Here is a 23,676-nt window from a genome sequence, read left to right on the forward strand (position 1 = left end):
CTGAAGTGATGGGCTAATTGACCAGATTTGAAATCAGCGCCCCAGATTTACTGAAGAACACCTGCATTTTAGTAGCAGACAAACAGTTTAAATTTGTTGCCTGTGTTATTATCCCTAAAATAACAAAATATAAACACAATCGAAGGACTATAGCTACCTTGCCTTCAGAGATAAAGTGTTGTGACATTGTAAACACATACGTATGCTTGACCTGTCCATAGAATCTTTTATTTTTCACAGTCTAAAGCTTGAGGGCATACTGCCAGAAGTACCGCCCTTACAGGTATATCCTAACCTTAGTCTAGAGGCTGTATATTTCAACCAGCTGCCTCAGTAAAACTCTGAGGATGGTTCTTGGCAGACTTATGGAATCAGAGAATACATATCATCTAATATGTGGCTTCACACTTGGAAAACGTATATAATTGCATTACTACATTCATAAATGTGCATGTGGATGGAAGGATGAATACACCACATTTTTAACCTAAAAGTTACATTTGATATTGCCAATAGGCAACTTATACTGTACTGACTAGTCAAAATGGATAGGAGGTCGGCTGTTACATTGAGTAAGTGGTTACCTCACCAACAGAAGGCTGCTGCACTGTTTCAGGGTTACAAAAGTGACGTCAAAATAGGCAACTTGGCATTCCCCACCCTGTTCAATGTACTAATGAACGCACTATTAAAATCAACCCCTACAGATACTATATTACTGTTTGTTATGCATACTAAAGCTCATCTTGCATGCTAACTACCTGGAACCCATGTACTGTACAGTCAGTCTGTAAGAACCTTGGTCTCTCATCTCCACTGGGTAAACTAAAGTATTCAACAAACAAGTTAGTGACTGCGAACAATACCATTGACTATGTCACCTCTTTTAAAATATCGGTGTCTCTATTCCTTGTACTTCACCTTCCATACAACAGATAACCTCAATGTAGACTAAAACCGAAGTGTAGCGGGATGTAACTCATCTATGGTGCTTATACTAGAATTGTAAAACAATGTACAGCCACGAACAAAAGTTCATGCCAGTAACTCGTTTCACCAGGAAAGGGGTTTCTGGAATGAATGTACGAATTTGTCCTGACTGTCGTTTGTGCGGGGTGTGCTGTTTAATTTCATTTGTGGTCGACACTGCATCATTTTCGGAGGACGAGATCTTCTGACCCCGACTACACCTAGGCTATAAGATCTCGGATATCCACGCAACAGCTATGGTCCTGGTGAAGGGAAATGAATTGACAAACTTAAACAAAAAATCTAAATAAAGCCCTGAGAAATATTTTAGGCTGTCCCGTGAGCAATAAAGTACTTAATATGAGTAAAGAACTAGATGTCAGTATCAGATATAATAATTGAAGTCAACATCATGATAGCTCTGAAGCTCTTGCATGGTGATCAGGGCAACATTATTTCCATGGAACTTATAGATTATATAAGTCATGGAACTCGTCAATCTAAAGGATTCAAACTACAGCCACAAAAAGAATGTTTGATCGTCTCCACCCAGACCCGCTACAAAAAGCGAATGAGTTAATACCAGAGTGGGCTCATGTCTCTAGCTATAGCACTTACCAACTAAGACTCGTGATGGCAGGTGTGTGTGTGTGTGTGGATAGGATGGGTGATGGTGCAAATGGCGGTGGTGTCAGAAGGTTTGAGGGTGTTGGTTGTGCAGGGTAATGTGGATTTAGGTAGTGGCACGAGAGGTTTAGGTGTTGGCAGGAGGGCCTGGTGAGATGGTGGCAGGAAGGAAGGGCGTAGGTGGTGGTGGCAGGAGAGGTGTAAGTGGTAGAAGGTAAGGAGGTAACAACAAATAAAGGGTCACGTAATAAACAGACAATATATTCCTATTATTTTTACATCGTGGTTGTGGACGATATATTTTTGGTTTGGGATGTTTTTAAGTACAGGTTGTGATGATTAATGATGGAGAAATTACATAGAGGTGGGTGTAAGTCAGTGTGTTTTGAGGGGGGGGTCCTGTACTGTACGACACTTGTTTACGTATTGACTCATGATGTGAACCCAAAGAAGAATAAAAGAAGGTCTTCAGGAAGTCATTATAGGCGTTACTCTTGTGTGGTTGAGTCTGCCATCAAGGTCTTCCAGCAGTGATTTTATTTTCTGTAGCTCCAACATTTATACGACGACGGTGAGTTGAAATTAGGTTCAGTCTCGAGAAAAATATATTTTGTAAATTTGAATGTATGTGATCATAACAAAATTTAGGAGGACAATAGGAAGTGTTGGTCAATATAGGTGGTGGCGTCGGGCGCGGCTGAGAAGGCCCGACACCGTGGAAGACATCTGTCTCACCACCTGATTGGGAAATTGGCGGAAATAATTGGGGGAAAATTGGCTGTGCCAAACAAATGCGAAGCAACTAGCGAGCGCCCACCACAAACCTCCCAGAGCCATTACCGCTGTCGGATGTTACTTAATATTACTTTAGATATTGGGAACTTTTGTCTCTGGGACTACATTCATCTTGATACTCTGTCATACGATATAACACTGTAGAATCTAACGCAATGGTGTATAGTGCTACACACTCTATATATACGATATACTATACGTTAAACCTGGCGGTTGATAATTTGGTTGATGTTAAGGTATGCGTGAACCTTCACTCTAGGCGGCGACTGACACTCTTAATTAGGAACCAGAATACAGCAATTAAGGTCTGTCAGGAGTTCTTTGTGTGTTCTCCTATCAGGCGGTATCGATGTGTTATCACGACACACCATACACCGCCCCACCAAACAGTAAATCAACCAACACACTGGCTACGATTCTCTCCTTCGCCTGTTCTCCCCCAAGATATGTTTCATCTTGCTAATGTTTTTTTTTTTTCAGTCCAGCTTTTGTTTATATAATGTTCATTGTGTCTTATTACCTGTTTATGATGATGCTTTTTGTTCACAAGACCCAAGACGATTCTGCCTCTGATAGATTTTCCTAAGCCAATGTACTAAGGATCTGGAACGACACATAAATATAAAGGAAGATATTAACCCAACACAGAGTAATTACAAGTCCTCAAAAGATAATTTTAGAATTGTCATCCACTAACCCCCCTCGCGGTCACTTGAGGTGGTAGACGGGTGTGATGCGGTGTGTTGGTGATGTGTTGTTGGTGGTGAGTTGTTGGTGAGTTGTTGGTGAGTGTTGGTGAGTTGTTGGTGATTGTTGGTGAGTTTTGATGATTAGTGGTAAGTTGCTGGAGGTGTGTGTTGAGTTGTTGTTGATTGGTGATGGGATGTTGGTGGTGTGTGGTGAGCTGTTGGTGATTGGTGTTGAATTGTAGGTGGTGAGTTGTTGGTGGTGTGTGGTGAGCTGTTGGTGATTGTTAGTGAGTGTTGGTGAGTTGTTCGTGATTGTTGGTGAGTTGTTGGTGATTGTTGGTGATTACTGTAAGTTGTTGGTGGTGTGTGTTGAGTTGTTGGTGATTGGTAATGAGTTGTTGGTGATTAGTGATGAGTTGTTTGTGATTGGTTATTAATTGATGGTGGTAGGTTATGAGGTGGGAGAGGGTATGATGCAGTGAGTGTTGGCGATGAGTTGTTGGCGATTGGTAATGAATTGTTGGTGATTGATGGTGAGTTGTTGGTGGTGGGTTATAAGTTGGTGGTGGTGGGTTATGAGGAGTTGGTGGTGGGTTATGTTGTTGGTGGTGGGTTATGAGTTGTTGGTGGTGGGTTATGAGTTGTTGGTGGTGGGTTATGAGTTGTTGGTGGGTTATGAGTTGTTGGTGGTGGGTTATGAGTTGTTGGTGGTGGTTATGAGTTGTTGGTGGTGGGTTATGAGTTGTTGGTGGTGGGTTACGAGTTGTTGGTGGTGGGTTATGAGTTGTTGGTGGTGGGTTATGAGTTGTTGGTGGTGGGTTATGAGTTGTTGGTGGTGGGTCAACTCATTCACTCTGAATAATCTTTGTTTTGTGTTGTTTGTAAAACATTTTTGTTGTTGTTGTTGTTGTTGTTGTTGTGGTTGTTGTGGTTAATGGTTGTTGCTGTTAAAGATATAGATAAAGTGAGTATGGGAGAAATATAAGAGAGATATAAAGAACGATAAAGATAACTTGTAGAGATATAAATTCAGTAGAGAGAAAGACACAGACATACAGAGAATGAGACTTATAATGAGACAGACACAGACATATAGAGAATGAGACTTATAATGAGACAGACACAGAGACATAAATATGTTTCCGAATATAACAACAAAAATCATGCTAAGTGTCCAGTGTGTTGAAACTGGTTATAATATTAACAACATTTTGGTTTCATTTCATATATAAATCCGGACATAAGTTGTTTTGTTGTTATTGTTGTTGTTGTTGTTTTCCATATGCCTTCCCTGAGGTTAGGTTAGGTTAGGTCAGGTTAGGGCTTCTCTTAACTGTCCCCGCCACGTTCTTGTGTCATCAGCGTTGTTTACTCTCACTCTGAGGATGTTTTTACGTGTCTCTCAGCTTAACCCTTCATCATTACTTGTCTCTTTGATTTATCTAACACGCCATTCCTTATACTTTTTGATAGCTTTCTCCGCTTCGCACTACATTATCTTATTGCTTTTACATGTATGTCTGTCCGCTTTTTGTTTTGATCTCTTCGTTGTTAAACCTGTCCCTGGGAGATGCTGTAATATCCTTATATCAGTTCTCTCAGATATTTCTCTTTTTCTCATTAACAAGGTCTCTGTCCTTAAGACGACTACATCACCGTGACAATTATGGTGTTACGTCCAGCCCTGGCTTACGATTCTGACGGTACAGTAACAGTTTGTGTATGGGTATATTGTGAACCACCTTATTTAAAAATCTCTAGGCTGTTATACAACGTTAACTTGGTCTTGGATTATTATTAATTTGTGTTTGTAATCATAGTTTGGATTTAATTTTTTGTGTTCTACCTTTATCATGGAGTGATGTCTGATTATGCCATTCTTACGGCTATAATTTTTAGGTAATTATGTATTCTTTTGTTGTTCATTATTAGTAACATATGTGGTAAAGTTCACTGATATATTTTGTAATAACTTCTAACAATAATTGGAGCTGCTAGTGAAGTGTACTTATATTTTCATTAATTCCCTTCTTCTGTTATTTCATCCTTTCGTTTTCCTTCATCTATACAAATCTATAACGGGCTGAAACGTAGTGTAGATCCTTGACAATACCTAAACCACTAGCCCGACGTACACCATTCATTATCCATACCTAAATCACTAGCCCGACCTATACTATTATCCATACCTAAACCACTAGCCTGACCTACACTATTATCCATACCTAAACCACTAGCCCGACCTATACTATTATCCATACCTAAACCACTAGCTTGACTTACACTATTATCCATACCTAAACCACTAGCCAGACCTATACTATTATCCATACCTAAACCACTAGCCCGACCTATACTATTATCCATACCTAAACCACTAGCCCGACCTATACCTAAAGTCGCTGGTAAGTGTTCACCTTATTTCACATCTACCAAAATAATCTATGATCGCTAAGTTTAGTTCAGTTAATTCGTTTTGTGTGTTGTCCATAATGACTTAGTTTCACAGTCTCCTTCAAGGGGCGTATGTTTACAGAGCTGTGATGCTTCTAAGGACAATATGGACAAATTTAGTCAACGTTCAGTTTAGCTTCTCAATCTTGTTGCTATTTTGGGTCTACATTAGTATATTTATTTTAAGGTATAAAGTTCAGTATCTGATGGAGGAACAAGAAAAATAGTTTGAAAATCACTTACGAAGCAGGACACAGGGATCAACCAATTAACCAAACCATGCCTAGCAATGCTAAGATGTTAAACTGAACTTGATCCAAAATACGACCCAATTAAAACACAAAATGGTTCAACTGGACACCCACTAAGACACTTAAAGAGACACAAATGTTCAGATTACACCTACGTAGTCTCATATGGTATAGTCGGTCAAATAAGTCTCACAGACCCAACAAATACAGGGTAGGGCTAAAGATCTGGTAATAGTGTGAAAACTCGCTCCTCAAACGAGGCCTCCCTTACCCCACCTACCACCCCGTCTCCCCTAACTTTACATTATTACCAGACCCAGGGAGCTGGTGGTAGAGCAGTACTGTTCTTGCCTCGCGAAAAGATGTCACGGGTTCGATTCCGGGCCAGCGGAAGTTGTTTGGACACTATTCCTAGTCCCTTGGTCCCTGTTCACCCAGCAGCAAAGTAGGTACCTGCTGTAAATCGAAAGTTGCGATTTCGTATTCAGGGACAAGTTGTCCGAACTTCCAATAACTTGCTTAGAACATAAACCATTGACTCTTCAGGCTTTACGCCCTTAGCTCGCGAGACATAAGCAAGCATGAACTTGGCATGCTGCCCTGTTGGGCAAACGCTTGCGCTTCACCTTGCACAAGGATGGGGTGCCCAATAAAAAAAAAAAATTATTACCAGATCCGTTGCCTTACCCTATACTTGTTTGGTTTCTGCGAATTTATTTGGCCGACTGTATACTATGCAAACTCAAAGGACCAAGAGAAACCCTAAATGAGTACAGCCAACCCATATGAAGCAATATTATTCCAATGGACACCTGAATGAGCAAGCATGGTTAGGTTAGATTGCGTAGTCCATTTAAGTTTATTTGAGTTCATTTTAACCCATTTGGATGAATAGAGAACGTGGTCTTTGTGTCCCACGCAGTAACGTCATTATGTAAAATATCCACTGTAATTTTATATGTTAATATAAACGAATTAACTAGTTTTCTTCTCCTTCCATGTTAGTTCAAGAGAACAAATACTCACAGTGAAGTAAGTTAGAATAGCACACACAGCGGTTAATGTAACAGGTGTTGGCGGCGCCTGGCTCCCGATGGCAGGTATATACTGTATATGGTTTAGTATACAGGGGCTGTACATGTGTTGTTATAAGTTCACTTTACCCCCGGTCATACGTTAGTACTAGAGGTGTCGCTGTAGTCATTTCTCACTGTATAAATTAATTCTTGAATCTCTATCAGGAATGGGAAAATATATGCTAATGTATAACAAAGTATATCTTGCTCTTATGTACATTTTAATCAAAGCTTTTTCTCAATATCACTTGATTGTTAGACGTAAGATACTAGATTTAGTTTTAGTAATGTGAAAAAGTCCACGAATAGGCACCAGGGTTTGAGTACGAGGAGGCAGTGGTGGGGTCAGAACAGCCACTCCACTGGTCTAGTGGTGACAGCTCCACACCGCCGCCCAGTACCCACCAACTCGAGCACTGTTGTTCTTCTTTTTAATTCGATCATTAACCCTGGCCGCTAAGAGCACCATCACCATGTATAATTCATGCTAAGGAATTGGTATTATTTTTCTTTATATTTCCATTTAATTGCCCAAGAAAATCTCACTTTTGTATATAGTTTGTTGTTAATTATCTATCTTATTTTGAGTGTGTGTGTGTGTGTGTGTGTGTGTGTGTGTGTGTGTGTGTGTGTGTGTGTGTGTGTGTGTGTGTGTGTGTGTGTGTGTGTGTGTGTGTGTGTGTGTGTGTGTGTGTGTGTGTGCGTGCGTGTGTGTGTGTGTGTGTGTGTGTGTGTGTGTGTGTGCGGTGTGTGTGTGTGTATGTGTGTGTGTGTGTGTGTGCGTGTGCGTGCGTGTGTGCGTGTGTGTGTGTGTGTGTGTGGACTGAACAATTTGTAAAATTGTCGAGACATTTCATGACTTGACTTACATGTAAGTTTTCACTCACTAGTATATTTTGGAATAGGTTCGGGCGATGACTCACTCTTGTATGTATGTAGTATAAGACTTGTTACTTAGTGAATGCTGCTTTGTTATTCTCACTTAAATCCAGCATCACGTTGATTCATTTTTCAGAGGAAATGAATGATAACACTGTAGACAAAATTCAACTTTTTGTCAGTTGCATACATTTTGAAACCTGTTTCTGGGTAAATTGAGGTCACTGATTTCAAATATGGCACCGGTTTTTTCTATCGGGTCTAGTTTTGTTGCGGTGAGTTACCTACCATTTACTACTATATATAGTTAGACTACCATATACTACTGCTAAAAATCTAAACCAGCACACAGAGAGGAATTACCAAACACGTAGAATTAATTTTAATTACTTTTATTTACCTTGACAAGCATATTTTGGATTCATCAGTTGCTTTTGTGAACTATGCCAGATTTATTCAGGCACAAACTTGCGTTTAATGGACTGTCTTGAATATCGCCTCTCAGTGCAGTCTCGCTGAATGCTCCAGCAATAGTCCGCCATCATGTGAATGTCCCAGCGACCTTGATACCTGTCTTCCATGACTTTGATATCCTGGTGACAGCGTTCACCTTGCTCATCACTCACGTCCCCCAAGTTTGCCGGAAACAGTTCAAGATGACTGTTCAGGAAATGCATCTTAATGCTCATGTTGCAACCTAACACATGGAAACTTTCCATCAAAGATTCAACGAGCTTTTTATAGTCCTCTGATTTCCTGTTTCCAAGAAAGTTCCTTACAACAGAAACGAATGCTCCCCCATGCATTTCTCTCAACATCAGTCATGGATTGAGTGAAGGCTTGGTCTTTAATCAGCGTCCTAATTTGAGGGCCGTCGAAAATACCTGCTTTGAGTTTTTCTAGCGTTAAACCAGGGAACACTTCACACAGATACTTAAAACAGTCACTGTCAGTATCGAGCGCCTTGACAAACTGTTTCATAAGGCCCAGCTTGATGTGAAGGGGCGGGAAAACAATTTTTTCACGTTCCACTAGGGGTTCATAAATGATGTTCTTTTCCCCATCATTGAGGCTTTCCCTAACTGGCCATTCCTTCTGAATCCAGTGTCTGTCTTTGGCTCTGCTGTCCCAGAGGCAGATAAAGCAAGGAAATTTTGTATACCCACCTTGCTGTCCTAGCAAAAAATTGACCATTTTTAGATCAACACAGATGATCCATTTGTGTTCTTCATATTTGAGTTGCTCCAAAACCGTTTTGATGTGTTCATATTTTTCTTTCAGGTGTACTGAGTGTCCTATGGGTATTGCGCCAAAGATGTTGCCTATATGTAATAAAACACACTTCAGACTCCGCTTAGAGCTATCTATAAAGAGGCGCCACTCTTTCGGATCATAACCTGGAGCTCCCATCGCGGTGACTAATCCAGAAATATCACAACAGTAGACGAAGTCAAATTTAGAATCAAAGAACTGTAAGAGGTTCTTTTCTCTGTTGCGAAAGAATGTTACCTTTGTGTCTATTTTCAGCAAGTTTTTATCTTTTAACCGTGAAGCCAACAATTCTGACAGCTTTTTAGACAGACCCAGATCTCGAACTAAGTCAAAACTAGACCTGATCTGCACAAACGAATGCCATTTTCAGAATCTGTGACCTCAAATCTACCAGAATCAAGTGTCAGAACTCATGCAACCGAAAGTGTGTTCCCCAGTGTAATAAGTGAATCTGTGTTAACCCATACACCCAGGTTAGTTACCCATCTACACTCTTAGGTCAAGTTACTTTCTCCATCTCAAAACACTTGTCCCCTACATCTGTGCCTCAGCACCTTCACCTTAGCGATCACACTCCCTTCACAGCACCCACCCACCCGCCCACCCCAACATCCCTGCACACGCACCTGCTTCCACCCACCCTATTCCGTATACCACCTACCCGATCACATACACACCAATCACCCCATTCCCTAACACATACCAACTCCCTATGCCACCCATCTTCGTCCACGACAGACCTCCTCTCACTCTTATTCACGACACACCTCTATCTACCACCATCTCCCAACACACACACACACACACGCACACACCTATCACAAACCGAACAACCACTTAACTCACATACATGGGTACGAGTACACACAAATAGAAACACAAAGACGATTCATAAAAAGTAAAGTAACGCGGAAGACAGTGACGAGAAGAGATTGTATCTTGTATGTAGGTGTAACGCGAGTGAGGTACAGTTTGCCTTAACCATCATCACTCAGCCATGATAGCGAAGCGAAGCTATGTTACTTAAATGAACCAATCACACTTACCCTGTTACCTAAACGAACCAATCACACTTTCTCTAAGTTAACTAAATGAACCAATTATGCTCCCCCTATGTTATCTAACATAACAAATCACACTTCCCCTAAGTTAGCTAAATGAACCAATCATACTTCTCCTGTTACCGAAATGAACCAATCACGCTTCCCCTGTTGCCTAAAATAACCAATCATACTACCTTTTCCGTAAGTTATCTAAACGAATACAAAATTAAATATAATCGATTTGGTAAATAGGATGGCTTAGGTTTCAATGACTTGTTCACTTTTTTATCAGAAATTATTTATTCCCGCAGAGCACAACCAAGTTTACACAGAGATCGTCTACCTCGCCGGGGCATTTCAACATTATTTTCGTATGCTCACACATTTTTACCCTTTCTCTGACATCGGATTTGCATTCTATGCATCAAAACGAACACATCAGGAAAGATGCCGCCAAAAAGAATTCCGAGTAATAGAGTCCCCGTGTCCCAGTTCGTGAATTGTGTTGTGGGCAAGTCATTTCTATACGACTATACCGGGGGAAAAGTTGTCAGTAGGTAGGAAATACTACAGCAGACGCTGTTATGATTGTTATTATTGCAGTATTGTTGTGTGGTAAATTGGCAAGATTTTAACCTGTATTTATGAGTTGTGTTAGATAATGTACCAAACCCTACACAAGGTTTTGAAAGTTCGTGCCAATATACAGTAGTTATTCTTGCCCGGGGTTACAGGTGTTTATCGTGTGCTGCTGGCGGGATTAAACCTGAAGACTTCCCGAGGACATCCTACAGTCAACATGAGGCTTCAGGCATACAGGTAGCGGATGACTCTCTCTTTGGGGTAACAGTACACTATCAGTCAAGGGGAATTCTAGCTATTATCCGAGAGAGGACCGTTAACCTGCTGATAAATAGCTTATGAGATGACGTCCTCGGATGTGTCACTTCCTTCCATCTGACTGACTCTCTTTTATCTCCTCACTTTGTCTGTATCTTCAAGTCTCTCCTTTTCTGCTGTTTGTACTTTGCTTTAGGCGCTGCAGCCGCCAGTCTTATGGTTTGTAGTGCTTCCCACTTTTCGCGCATATCTTTTATATACTACTACTACTACTACTACTACTACTACTAATACTACTTCTACTACTACGAATAATAATAATAATAATAATAATATTATTATTATTATTAATAGCAATAATAATAATTATAATAATAATGACAATAATAATAATAATAATAATAATAATAATAATAATAATAATAATAATAATAATAATAATAACAATAACAATAACAATAACAATAACAATAATAATAATAATAATAATAATAATAATAATTAAAGGTAATCTTACACCACAGTCCAAAATAAGAACCTGCCAGAAAAGATGTAATGTTGAAAGTTTTTCGAAACGATGTAAAACCTGAAATCATCCTTGCATTCATCAGACCTGGTTGCCGCCTGGGAATAATACATGGCTGACATTTCAGTCCGAGTAGAGAGATGCTCATCAGCTAGACAAATATCACCACACGCACCTCGCATCTACGTGAAATTTACTCAACCTCGTTTTTTATTGTCTTCGGTACCGTGAATAATGAAAAAAAAATGTTAAACTACTGTATATTTATTAAGAATTTAATATTTTAAGAGTATCCTAAATAATTCATATGATTTTTAGCAGAAATTTTCGTAATGGCCGGTAGCCTTTTTTTATGATTTTGCGTCTTTATTGAGTTTAAATATATATCATCAAGCTATTGCTGGGTGAAGGACCTTACACGCCCCTGTACTTTCTGCCATGAGTCGTTCTTCTTCCGCATATACTGACACCTTCTGGCCAGTCAGCAGTTTGTGTTGGTAATCATTTAGCAGGTGTTAGGATACAATCAACTATGTTTTTGTCCCCTGTTTTGTGTTCCTATTGTTGGACATAACCATTGTTGGTCTTGTTCTTGTTGTTGGACATAACCATTGTTCGTCTTGTTCTTGTTGTTGGACATAACCATTGTTGGTCTTGTTCTTGTTGTTGGACATAACCATTGTTCGTCTTGTTCTTGTTGTTGGACATAACCATTGTTCGTCTTGTTCTTGTTGTTGGACATAACCATTGTTCGTCTTGTTCTTGTTGTTCGACATAACCATCACTGTTTGTGTCAGTAGTTTGTGTTAATATTTCTCACTCTATCAAATATTAGTTCACTATTTTCTTTCTGACTTCATATATTACGCCTGGTACAGCATACAGCTTATCATGTTTCTTTGAATAATTTGAAGTTTGTCCATCTCTTTCCACAATGATGACTCTGTTTTGTATCCACAGGTTAGTACAATACTGCCATTATGCATTGTTTGTTTACTTTCTGAACAAAGTCGTTTTGGAATAAATGATATATTGTAAAGGCAACTGTACCAACTTTATTCTCACTTTTGATCTAATTTATCTGATGTTATAACCAACCGGTCGTCATGAGTGACTTAAGTGATGGAACCAGTTAATCTAAGAAAGGGGTTTACAACCTGGAGTACGTCATGGGTTTACAACCTGGAGTACGTCATGGGTTTACAACCTGGAGTACGTCATGGGTTTACAACCTGGAGTACGTCATGGGTTTACAACCTGGAGTACGTCATGGGTTTACAACCTGGAGTACGTCATGGGTTTACAACCTGGAGTACGTCATGGGCTTACAACCTGGAGTACGTCATGAATTTACAACCTGGCGTACTTCATGGGTTTACAACCTGGAGTACTTCATGGGCTTACAACCTAGGGTAAGACATGGATATGCAACCTGGAGTACGTCATAAGTTTACAACCTGGAGTACGTCATGGGTTTACAACCTGGAGTGCGTCATGGGTTTACAACCTGGAGTACGTCATAAGTTTACAACCTGGAGTACGTCATGGGTTTACAACCTGGAGTGCGCCATGGGTTTACAACCTGGGGTACGCCTGAGGCTTACAACATGTTGTAACGACATGGGTTTGCAACCTGTAGTACGTCATGGGTATACAACCTCGAGTACTTCATGGGTTTACAACCTGAGCTACGACATGGTTTACAACTTACGGTACGTCATGGGCTTACAACCAGGGGTACTCCATGGGTTTACAACCTGAGGTACGTCATGGGTTTTCCAGAAGTGAGCGTTTTTCTGCTCAGCTTCAGGCAAGCTTAATTGGTGGAGAAAAATCACATTTCTAAGTTTGTTATATTTTTCTTAAGTTCTGCGTTGGAACTTCATGAAGCAGACGTGACCTGCAACTGACTTGTTACCATCTAGAATATGCATGAAACAATTATGTAAATATAAGAACTGGAGATATATAAACGTTGCTGAATGCAATAAAAGCTTCCACATAGCCTCTCCCCTCCCATGTTCTTCAGCCACAATACCTACCTGCCCGGGCCACTGACGTCCTTGACACACACGACGTAAGCTCGAGAATGGATCACCTGTGACACATGTCAGTGTGTAGCACACTGTCTTAGGTAATATTTGCACACTAAAGCTGGTCGGGTCGGTTACCCTTGTTTCTAGTAACGTTCTTCCTTATTAATAAAACCTAACAGCATTTATTTCCAGCACTTTTTGAGATGAAATACTGAAAATGTGACACATTATTTATTATTATGCATATATATATATATATATATATATATATATATATATATATATATATATATATATATATATATATATATATATATATATATATATATATATATATATATATATATATATCTATCTTGATAAATCACACGGGAAAAGAGAAACAACAGGAGCACCTTAGATTTATCTTATCACGTTTACATTGTGGATCTACATATATATATATATATATATATATATATATATATATATATATATATATATATATATATATATATATAGATAGATAGATAGATAGATAGATAGATAGATAGATAGATAGATAGATAGATAGATATCTTTTATTGCTTGTCACTCCTTCTATAATAACATCTGTACCCATAGTTTAATTCTGATTGTTTTCCTTATTGTCAAAAAACTCGCTTGTGGATTGTATAATTATTAAGGTGTTGACGAGCCCCGAAATACCAGAATGGGCAATGGCTGAGCAGGGCTCCACCTCACACTACGTACAGCCACGCGACAGACACAGTGGCTCCACACTTGTTTTTGGCAGTGAATCAGTGTGTAGAACTTTAATAATATCTCATCGTGAAACCTTCTTTATAAACACTGCTTAACCTCGCCCTCCGACCAACGCCACGTACTCCACCAGTTCTTCAGCTGCCTCGACGCAAGTTCTCTCCAAACTGCTCCTAGCCGCTCTACAGTAGCCTTGCAACCACCCTAGTCCTCCTCTCCCTCTCTACCGACTTCACCATCCATACAACCTCCCCCTCCACATGGCCTCACATAAGACCATTCCCAGCCCTCCCCTTCCACGGCCTCAGGCTCCAAGTAATAGTACGATACACTTCCTCTTGTTTACATACTGGGACAACAGTTATATTATACTGAGGATGATAATTGTCTTTACCAGTGTCCATATATCTTTCTTAGGTATAATCTTTTCGTTGCCTGTTAGCTACCCTTAAACACACACACACACACACACACACACACACACACACACACACTCAATGAATTCATCTACCTGTTGTACGTTAATTATTGCCATTACGTTTATCATTACGGTGGAGAAGGAATGAACAGGAAGGAACGTCTAACAGGAGAAGAAATAAAACAGGGGAACAGCTAAAGGGAACAATAATTGAACGGAGGAATGGATAAGAACATGAATGACCGAAAACACGTGATAATAAAGAGCGCCGCAGGAGGGCACAATGATGACGCCAAGAGGCTCGTAATAGAGAGAGAGGCACGAGGAAGGAAACAGAAAAATATTTATTCTAAAACGTAAACGGAAACTTACACATAAACAGGACATAGGAAATAACCACACAAAGAGAACAAGGAGGGATATGAAAGTAATGAATGATAACAAAGAGAAGAATAAAGAAGACATACAGGAAAGAGATAAATATGTTGGAGGAACACAAGAAGGACAGTAGAGAAAAGAGAATGAAATGGCAGATAAGGATGACCTGGGACAGAACATGGGTGAAATAGGACGCAAAGTGTGGGAAAACATCGAGCTAAAGACTGAAAGTGACAAAGAAAAGAGAACCTGAAGGAAATCAATAAAGATGGAACATATGAAGAGGAAAACACTAAAGGTGGCACTTACAAAGAGGAAGACAATAAAGATGACTCGTTAAAGAGGAAGACAATGTACTTAACACAGAAAGAGAGCAGAAGAGAAGGAGAGGAAAGGTTATATATACAGTGAAAAGTAGTGATAAGGAAGATGACAGTACATGGTAGGTACAGAGGTAAGGTGTGATGGAAGGCAGGTGAAGGCGACCAATACGGAACACAGGGAAGGTGGGACACGGTACAGAAGACAGGGACAGGGTGGGACACGGTACAGAAGACAGGGACAGGGTGGGACACGGTACAGAAGACAGGGACGGGGTAGGACACGGTACAGAAGACAGGACAGGGTGGGACACGGTACAGAAGACAGGGACAGGGGTGGGTACAGAAGACAGGGACGAAGACGGTACAGAGACGGGGCAGATGAGACACGGTACAGAAGACAGGGACAGGGTGGGAACACGGTACAGAAGACAGGGACGGGGTGGAACACGGTACAGAAGACAGGGACGGAGGGGACACGGTACAGAAGACAGGGACAGGGATGGGAACACGGTACAGAAGACAGGGACAGGGTGGGACACGGTACAGAAGACAGGGACGGGGAATGGGACACGGTACAGAAGACAGGGACGGGATGGGACACGGTACATAAGGCAGGGACGGGTGGGACACGGTACAGAAGACAGGACGGGTGGGACACGGTACAGAAGACAGGGACGGGGTGGGACACGATACAGAAGACAGGGACAGGATAGGACACGTTACATAAGGCAGGGACGGGTGGGACACGGTACAGAAGACAGGGACAGGTGGACACACAGAAGAGGACAGGGTGGGACACGGTACAGAAGACAGGGACAGGTAGGACACGGTACAAAAGACAGGAACAGGGGTGGGACACGGTACAGCAAACAGGGACGGGGTGGGACACGGTACAGAAGACAGGGACGGGGTGGGACACGGTACAGAAGACAGGGACGGGTGGGACACGGTACAGAAGACAGGGACGGGGTGGGACATGGTACAGAAGACAGGGACGGGGTAGGACACGGTACAGCAGACAGGGACAGGGTGGGACACGGTACGAAGACAGGGACAGGGGTGGACAGTACAGAAGACAGGGAGAGGGGTGGGACACGGTACGAAGACAGGGACGGGTGGGACACGGTACAGAAGACAGGGACGGGGTAGGACACGGTACAGAAGACAGGGACGGTGGGACAGTACAGAAGACAAGGACGAGGGTGAGGACACGGTACAGAAGACAGGGACGGGGGTGGGACATGGTACAGAAGACAGGGACGGGTGGACTGACAGAAGACAGGGACGGGGTGGGACACGTACAGAAGACAGGGACGGGGTAGGACACGGTACAGAAGACAGGACGGGTATGACCGGTACAGAAGACAGGGACGGGGTAGGACATTGTAAAGACAGGGACAGGGTGGGTAGAAGACAGGGACAGGGTAGTGGGACGGTACAGAAGACAGGGACGGGGTAGGACACGGTACAGAAGACAGGGACGGGGTAGGACACGGTGAAGACAGGGACGGGGTGGGACACGGTACAGCAGACAGGGACGGGGTAGGGACACGGTACAGAAGACAGGGACGGGGTGGGACACGGTACAGAAGACAGGGACGGGGAGTGGGACACGGTACAGAAGACAGGGACAGGGTGGGACCGGTACAGAAGACAGGGACGGGGTAGGACACGGTACAGAAGACAGGGACGGGGTGGGACACCTGGGGTGGGACACACAGCAAACAGGGACGGGTGGGACACGGTACAGAAGACAGGGGTTAGGGACACTAGAAGACAGGGACGGGGTGGGACACGGTACAGAAGACAGGGACAGATGGGACATGGAAGACCAGGGTGGGACACGGTACAGACAGGGACAGGTGGGACACAGGTACAGAAACAGGGACAGGGAGATGGGTACAGAAGACAGGGACAGGGGTAGGACACGGTACAGAAGACAGGGACAGGGGTGGGACACGGTACAGAAGACAGGGACGGGGTGGGACACGGTACAGAAGACAGGGACGGGGTGGGACCGCAGTACAGAAGACAGGGACAGGGGTGGGACACGGTACAGAAGACAGGGACGGGGTAGGACATGGTACAGAAGACAGGGACGGGTGGGACACGGTACAGAAGACAGGGACGGGGTGGGACACGGTACAGAAGACAGGGACGGGGTGGGACACGGTACATAAGGCAGGGATGGGGTGGGACACGGTACATAAGGCAAGGACGGGGTGGGACACGGTACAGAAGACAGGGACGGGGTAGGACACGGTACAGAAAACAGGGACGGGGTAGGACACGGTACAGCAGACAGGGACGGGTGGGACACGGTACATAAGGCAGGGACGGGGTAGACACGGTACAGAAGACAGGGACAGGGTGGGACACGGTACAGAAAACAGGAACGGGGTGGGACACGGTACAGCAGACAGGGACAGGGGTGGGACACGGTACAGAGGACAGGGAGGAGTAGGACACGGTACAGAAGACAGGGACTGGATAGGACACGGTACAGCATATATGGACGGAGTAGGACACGGTTCAGAAGACAGGGACTGGGTAGGACACGGTACAGAGGACAGGGGCGGATGGGACACGGTACATAAGGCAGGGACAGGGAGTGGACACGGTACATAAGGCAAGGACAGGGTGGGACACGGTACATAAGGCAGGGACGGGATAGGACACGGTACAGAAGACAGGGACGGGGTGGGACACGGTACAGAAAACAGGGACGGGGTGGGACACGGTACAGCAGACAGGGACGGGGTAGGACACGGTACAGAGGACAGGGAGGGAGTAGGACACGGTACAGAAGACAGGGACTGGGTGGGACACGGTACAGGACAGGGACGGGGTGGGACACGGTACATAAGGCAGGGACGGGGTGGGACACGGTACAGAAGACAGGGACAGGGTGGGACACGGTACAGAAGACAGGGACAGGGATGGGACACGGTACAGAAGACAGGGACGGGGGTGGGACACGGTACAGAAAACAGGGACAGAGGTGGGACACGGTACAGAAGACAGGGACGGGGTAGGATACAGTAGGACAGAGGACAGGGACGGGGTGGGACACGGTACAGAAAACAGGGACGGGGTAGGACACGGTACAGAGAGCAGAGACAGGAGACTGCATAGAAAGGAAGCAGGTAATTAGGTTACAGAAGGTGGGCACGGAAGGAGGACACGGAGGAGAGACACGGAAGGAGAGGCACAGAAGGAGAGGCACGGAAGGAGAGGCACGGAAGGGGTAGGTGGGTCAATGGTCAGCCTGTGGCCCCGCTGATCTATCACCCTGAGTGACGTGGAATGCCGTCGGCCTGGCAGACGGCGGCGACCACGCTGCACACCCTCGCCTCCAACCCCCCACCACCCTTACCTCCACCTCCTCCACTTTCTCCCCTTACCTCCACTTTTACCTTTTCCTACGCCCTTTTCTCTGCCCTCATTACCTCCACCTCCACCCTAACCTCAGCTTGACCTCTACCGTCTGTGTATCTCCATTTCAAAGACCTCCAGTACGTCCTTCCTAACTATTCTCCGCATCTCTATCACTTCCCATTTCTGCAGTTAATTTCACTCCCATCATCACCCATTATCATCACCACCTTCTCCATTACCACCCACCATCATCTTCAGCACCACCCACTACCACCATCACCTCCAGCACCACCTACTACCACCATCACCTCCAGCACCACCCACTACCACCATCACCTCCAGCAACCACCCACTACCACCATCACCTCCAGCACCACCCACTACCACCATCACCCAGCACCACCCACTACCACCATCACCTCCAGCACCACCCACTACCACCACCACCTTCTCCAACACCACCCATTACCACTTCCACCATCACCTCTAACACCACCCATTAACCACTCCCACCATCACTCCAACACCACCCACTATCACCACCTCCAACACCACCCACTACCACCATCACCTCCAGCACCACCCACTACCACCATCACCCCCAACACCACCCACTACCACCATCACTTCCAGCACAACCCACTACCACCACCACCTCCAGCACCACCCACTACCACCACCACCTTCTCCAACACCACCTATTACCACTACCACCATCACCGCCAACACCACCCATTAACCACTACCACCATCACTCCAACATCACCCACTACCACCACCACCTCCAGCACCACCCACTACCACCACCACCTCCAACACCACCCACTACCACCATCACCTCCAACACCACCCACTACCACCACCCACTACCACCATCACCTACAGCACCACCCACTACCACCATCACCTCCAACACTACCCATTAACCACTACCACCATCACCTCCAACACCACCCATTACCATTACCACTATAACCTCCAACAACACCCACTACCACCATCTCTCCAACACCACCCACTACCACCATCACCTTCAGCACCACCTATTACCACCATCACCTCCAGCACCACCCACTACCACCATCACCTCGAGCACCACCCACTACCACCATCACCTTCAGCACCACCCACTACCATAATCACCTGCACCACCCACTACCACCATCACCTCCAACACCACCCATTACCATTACCACACCATAACTCCATCATCTCCTCCAACACCACGCACTACCACAATCACCTGCAGCACCACCCACAACCACCATCACTTCCAGCACCACCCACTACCACCATCACCTCCAACACCACCCATAACCATCATCACCTTCAGCACCACCCACTACCACAATCACCTCCTGCACCACCCACTACCACAATCACCTGCAGCACCACCCACTACCACCATCACCTCCAGCACCACACACTACCACCATCTCCTCCAACACCACCCATTACCACCACCTCCTCCAACACCACCTACTACCATTACCACCATCACCTACAACACCACCCACTACCACTATCACCCCAACACCACCCACTACCACCATCACCTACAACACCACCCACTACCACCATCTCCTCCAGCACCACCATTACCACCATCCCTCCAACACCACCTACTACTACTACCACCATCACCTACAACATCACCCCTACCACCACCTCCTCCAACACCACCCACTACCACTACCACCATCACCTCCAGCACCGCCCACTACCACCACCTCCTCCAGCACCACGCACTACCACCATCACCTCCAGCACCGCCCACTACCACCACCTCCTCCAGCACCACCCACTACCACCATCACCTCGAGCACCACCTATTACAACCATCACCTCCAACACCATCACCTTTAACAACCATTACAACTACCTACATTTTAAAACGTGGCCTCCAGCTTCCTTCAATAGCCACACCTTCGCCGCCATTTTATTACCTTAAAATTAAATATCCTAATACATAAGTAGCTTTCCTAGCTGTGTTGAGTTAGTTGAGCCGCAGATTTATGCGGCATTCAGTGACTGTTGCCTCATAGTCAATATCTGCAGCTGTTGTCAGCTTTGGGGCCGATGCTCTCGTTCCCCTGAGGCAGAGCAAATCCGAGCTAAGGAGAGAGAAGGACAGTCGACATCTCATCCAGGCTGTAACATAAATTCTGGGCTGCTGCTTCTGTTCGGATAGCACCCCCGCGAGTCTGGCGTAGACGCACCTTGCACTTGGTCCCATCCCACCAGAGGCTGTGAACACTAGAGGAGTGAAGTTGCCTTGATCAACGTTCTGAATTCTCTCCCCGTATGCCCTTATCTTGTCGTTCTCGTTCCTCCCGGGTGCAGCATCGAGAGCTAAGTTACGGTGACATGCGGCCATGGGATCAAAAATCCTGATGTCAAATAAGGCTCGCTGTCCTCGTCTCCAGAATCCTCGAGCACTGACGTCAACACGGTGTTCGTTGGATGTGCTTGAAGTCCTATGTTGGAAATTCTTACCTCCATTACTGCCTCCTCCTACACCTCCTTCACTGCCAACTTCACCTTCAACACATCTACATCATACTTGAACCATACATTCTCCCCTGCCATACTTTCACCATACTTTCACCATACATTTAGTATAACATTCAGCATACCTCCACTACAGTTTCATCATACATTTCACCATATATTAAACATAGTTCCACTTTGTCATGTGCATACTTTCATCACACCACCTTCAACACGCCATCACCACAGCTTCACCATGCATTCACCACAGCTTTACCATAACTTCACCATGCCACCACCACAACTTCACCACACCTTTACCACACCTTCAACTAGACCTCCTTGTATCATACCATGATCTCTCTCCTTCTGCCCCTCACCATCAATATGCATTTCTTCTATTTCCTTCTCTCTTACCATCATACCATCATCATCTCTTCCTTCCATCTCCACCATTTTTCAACATCACCATCACTTCTTCCTTCCATTTCCACCATTCTTCAACACCACCTCTATCACCTCCTCCTTCTTATTCCCACCATTCTTCACCACCACCATCACATCCTTCCATTCCCACCATTCTTCAACACCACCACCATCACCTCTTTCCATTCCCACCATTCTTCAACACCGCCATCACCTCCTCCTTCCCATTCCCACCATTCTTCACCACTAAGACCTGCTAGTTCTTCCCTCACCCTACATCCCTTCGCCCCCCACTCCTTCTTGTACCAACGTCTGCTTCAAGGTATGTCTTAATACTGGAATCTGTGTCGCAGATCACAAGAACAAGCACACACATCCGGTGGGTGTCGGGCTGGTGGTGACAAGTGAGGTAGAATGTGTCAAGATCTACATGTCTGATTGTGTGTCTGCAAACTTACCTGCATTTTAAAGACTTTTTTTTATTCGTTACCTGGATGGACTAGTAAATATTTCATAACTTCGTGATGGAATGATTTCAAACACAGAGTACATGGTAGAATGATGAGTGATCACAGACCTTTACATTATAAGAATGTCAGATTTTTTCTCCTTTGATTGGATATATTGGAAAGTGTGTGTGTGTGTGTGTGTGTGTGTGTGTGAGTGTGTGTGTGTTGTGTGTATATTCTTATTATCTTGGGAACATATACCCCAATGGTGGTCATTATAGCGACTAATCAAATCTGGAGGACGTCGAAGATGTATTGGCTAATTGATACACATATATGCTGAGTGTAGGGCTGTGGTTACTCTAGGAGTCGTTTAGCAACGAATCGTTTTTGGAAGATATCTCAGACAGCTCAGCTGATTTGCTTCAGATGTGAAGCATATTCTGCCATTCATGTGGTTCACAGTAAGGCTGTGGGCTATATTTTTCCCTGGTGTCCATTCGGGGAACTAATCAGACTCTGTCTGTTGATTATAACGATAACACGTCAGTCATTTGGCAGTCATCTGCAGTTTATTGAACCGTTTTTTGGTGATGTAACTGTACATAGTGTTGTGTGGGGACGGTTTTTCTTCGTTCCAGGAGTGTATCTCGCCAGTATATTAATAAATGTGATGTGTTTAGTTTTCTGATTATTTAACATCTATCCTCTTATACTTTCGTTGTACCTTGACCTTCATTTAAGAGACCTTTCAAGATATAGTCCGTGTTTGTCATCAAGTTTCATAATACAGTTTCCTTCTGTATCACTGACACAACAATAGCTAAAAGTCATAATTATTCCCTACCTTTAAATTCATAAAATTTCCTGTACGTTATAACAGATGTCAGTGACCGAAATATATTTATGTTTAGAATATTTATGATTGCTTTAGGTTAGCTGACATGCCATCCTAACTTAAGCAAGGTTTAGTCATGATAAACTTTGTTAGATAATGTTGTTGGAATAGTTTAGCTTTGGTTAAGAGCTGCCGCGTTTCAGAAATATTAATGAGTGTGTACACAACAACCATCAACATCATTGTAGATATATCTTGTGTAAAATGAAATATTAAGTTATCAAACACCGACCTAAAGATGTGTGTGTTATATTGTGTTTTAAACTTCAGTTGTTTTAAACATACTGTACATGTGTCCTCATAATGTTAATACGAGAAAAAATCAGACAAAAAAATTCCTTCCCAAATAATATATAAGATTACATGGGATTTATACTGACAGTGTGTCGTGCGGGGCCAGACGACTGCCTCCATTTTCGTCTTAGTGTCCTGGTAGACGTGGACGCCCATCTGTGTCATGACACACCCCCCTGTGTCATGACACATTCACTCCTGTGTCATGACACATACATTCCTGTGTCTAGATACACACCCTCTTGTGTCGTGACACATACCCTCCTGTTTCGCGACACACCCTGTTGTGTCGTGACACATGCCCTCATGTGTCGTGTCACATACCCTCTTGTGTCGTGACACGCCTTCCTTGTATAATGACACACCCTTGTTGTGTCATGACACGCCCTCCTGTGTCATAACACACACAAAAGAGACTGGTACA

The 23,676-nt window shown here is 44.1% G+C and overlaps 1 protein-coding gene across 1 annotated transcript in view; it reads left to right on the forward strand.

Annotated features, from left to right (window-relative positions):
- The window catches only part of LOC121878960 (collagen alpha-1(XXI) chain-like), a 33,231-nt gene extending 20,845 nt beyond the window's left edge, over positions 1–12,386 (forward strand). Inside the window, exons 2-3 of the mRNA XM_042385410.1 lie at positions 10,367–10,546; positions 12,382–12,386. Of these exons, the coding sequence (XP_042241344.1) occupies positions 10,367–10,546; positions 12,382–12,386 (185 nt within the window). The remainder of the gene's footprint in view (positions 1–10,366; positions 10,547–12,381) is intronic.
- Positions 12,387–23,676: the final 11,290 nt, after the last annotated feature.

Source organism: Homarus americanus, unplaced genomic scaffold (assembly GCF_018991925.1).
Source record: "Homarus americanus isolate GMGI-L3 unplaced genomic scaffold, GMGI_Hamer_2.0 scaffold4060, whole genome shotgun sequence".
NCBI classification, from domain to species: Eukaryota; Metazoa; Arthropoda; class Malacostraca; order Decapoda; family Nephropidae; genus Homarus; species Homarus americanus.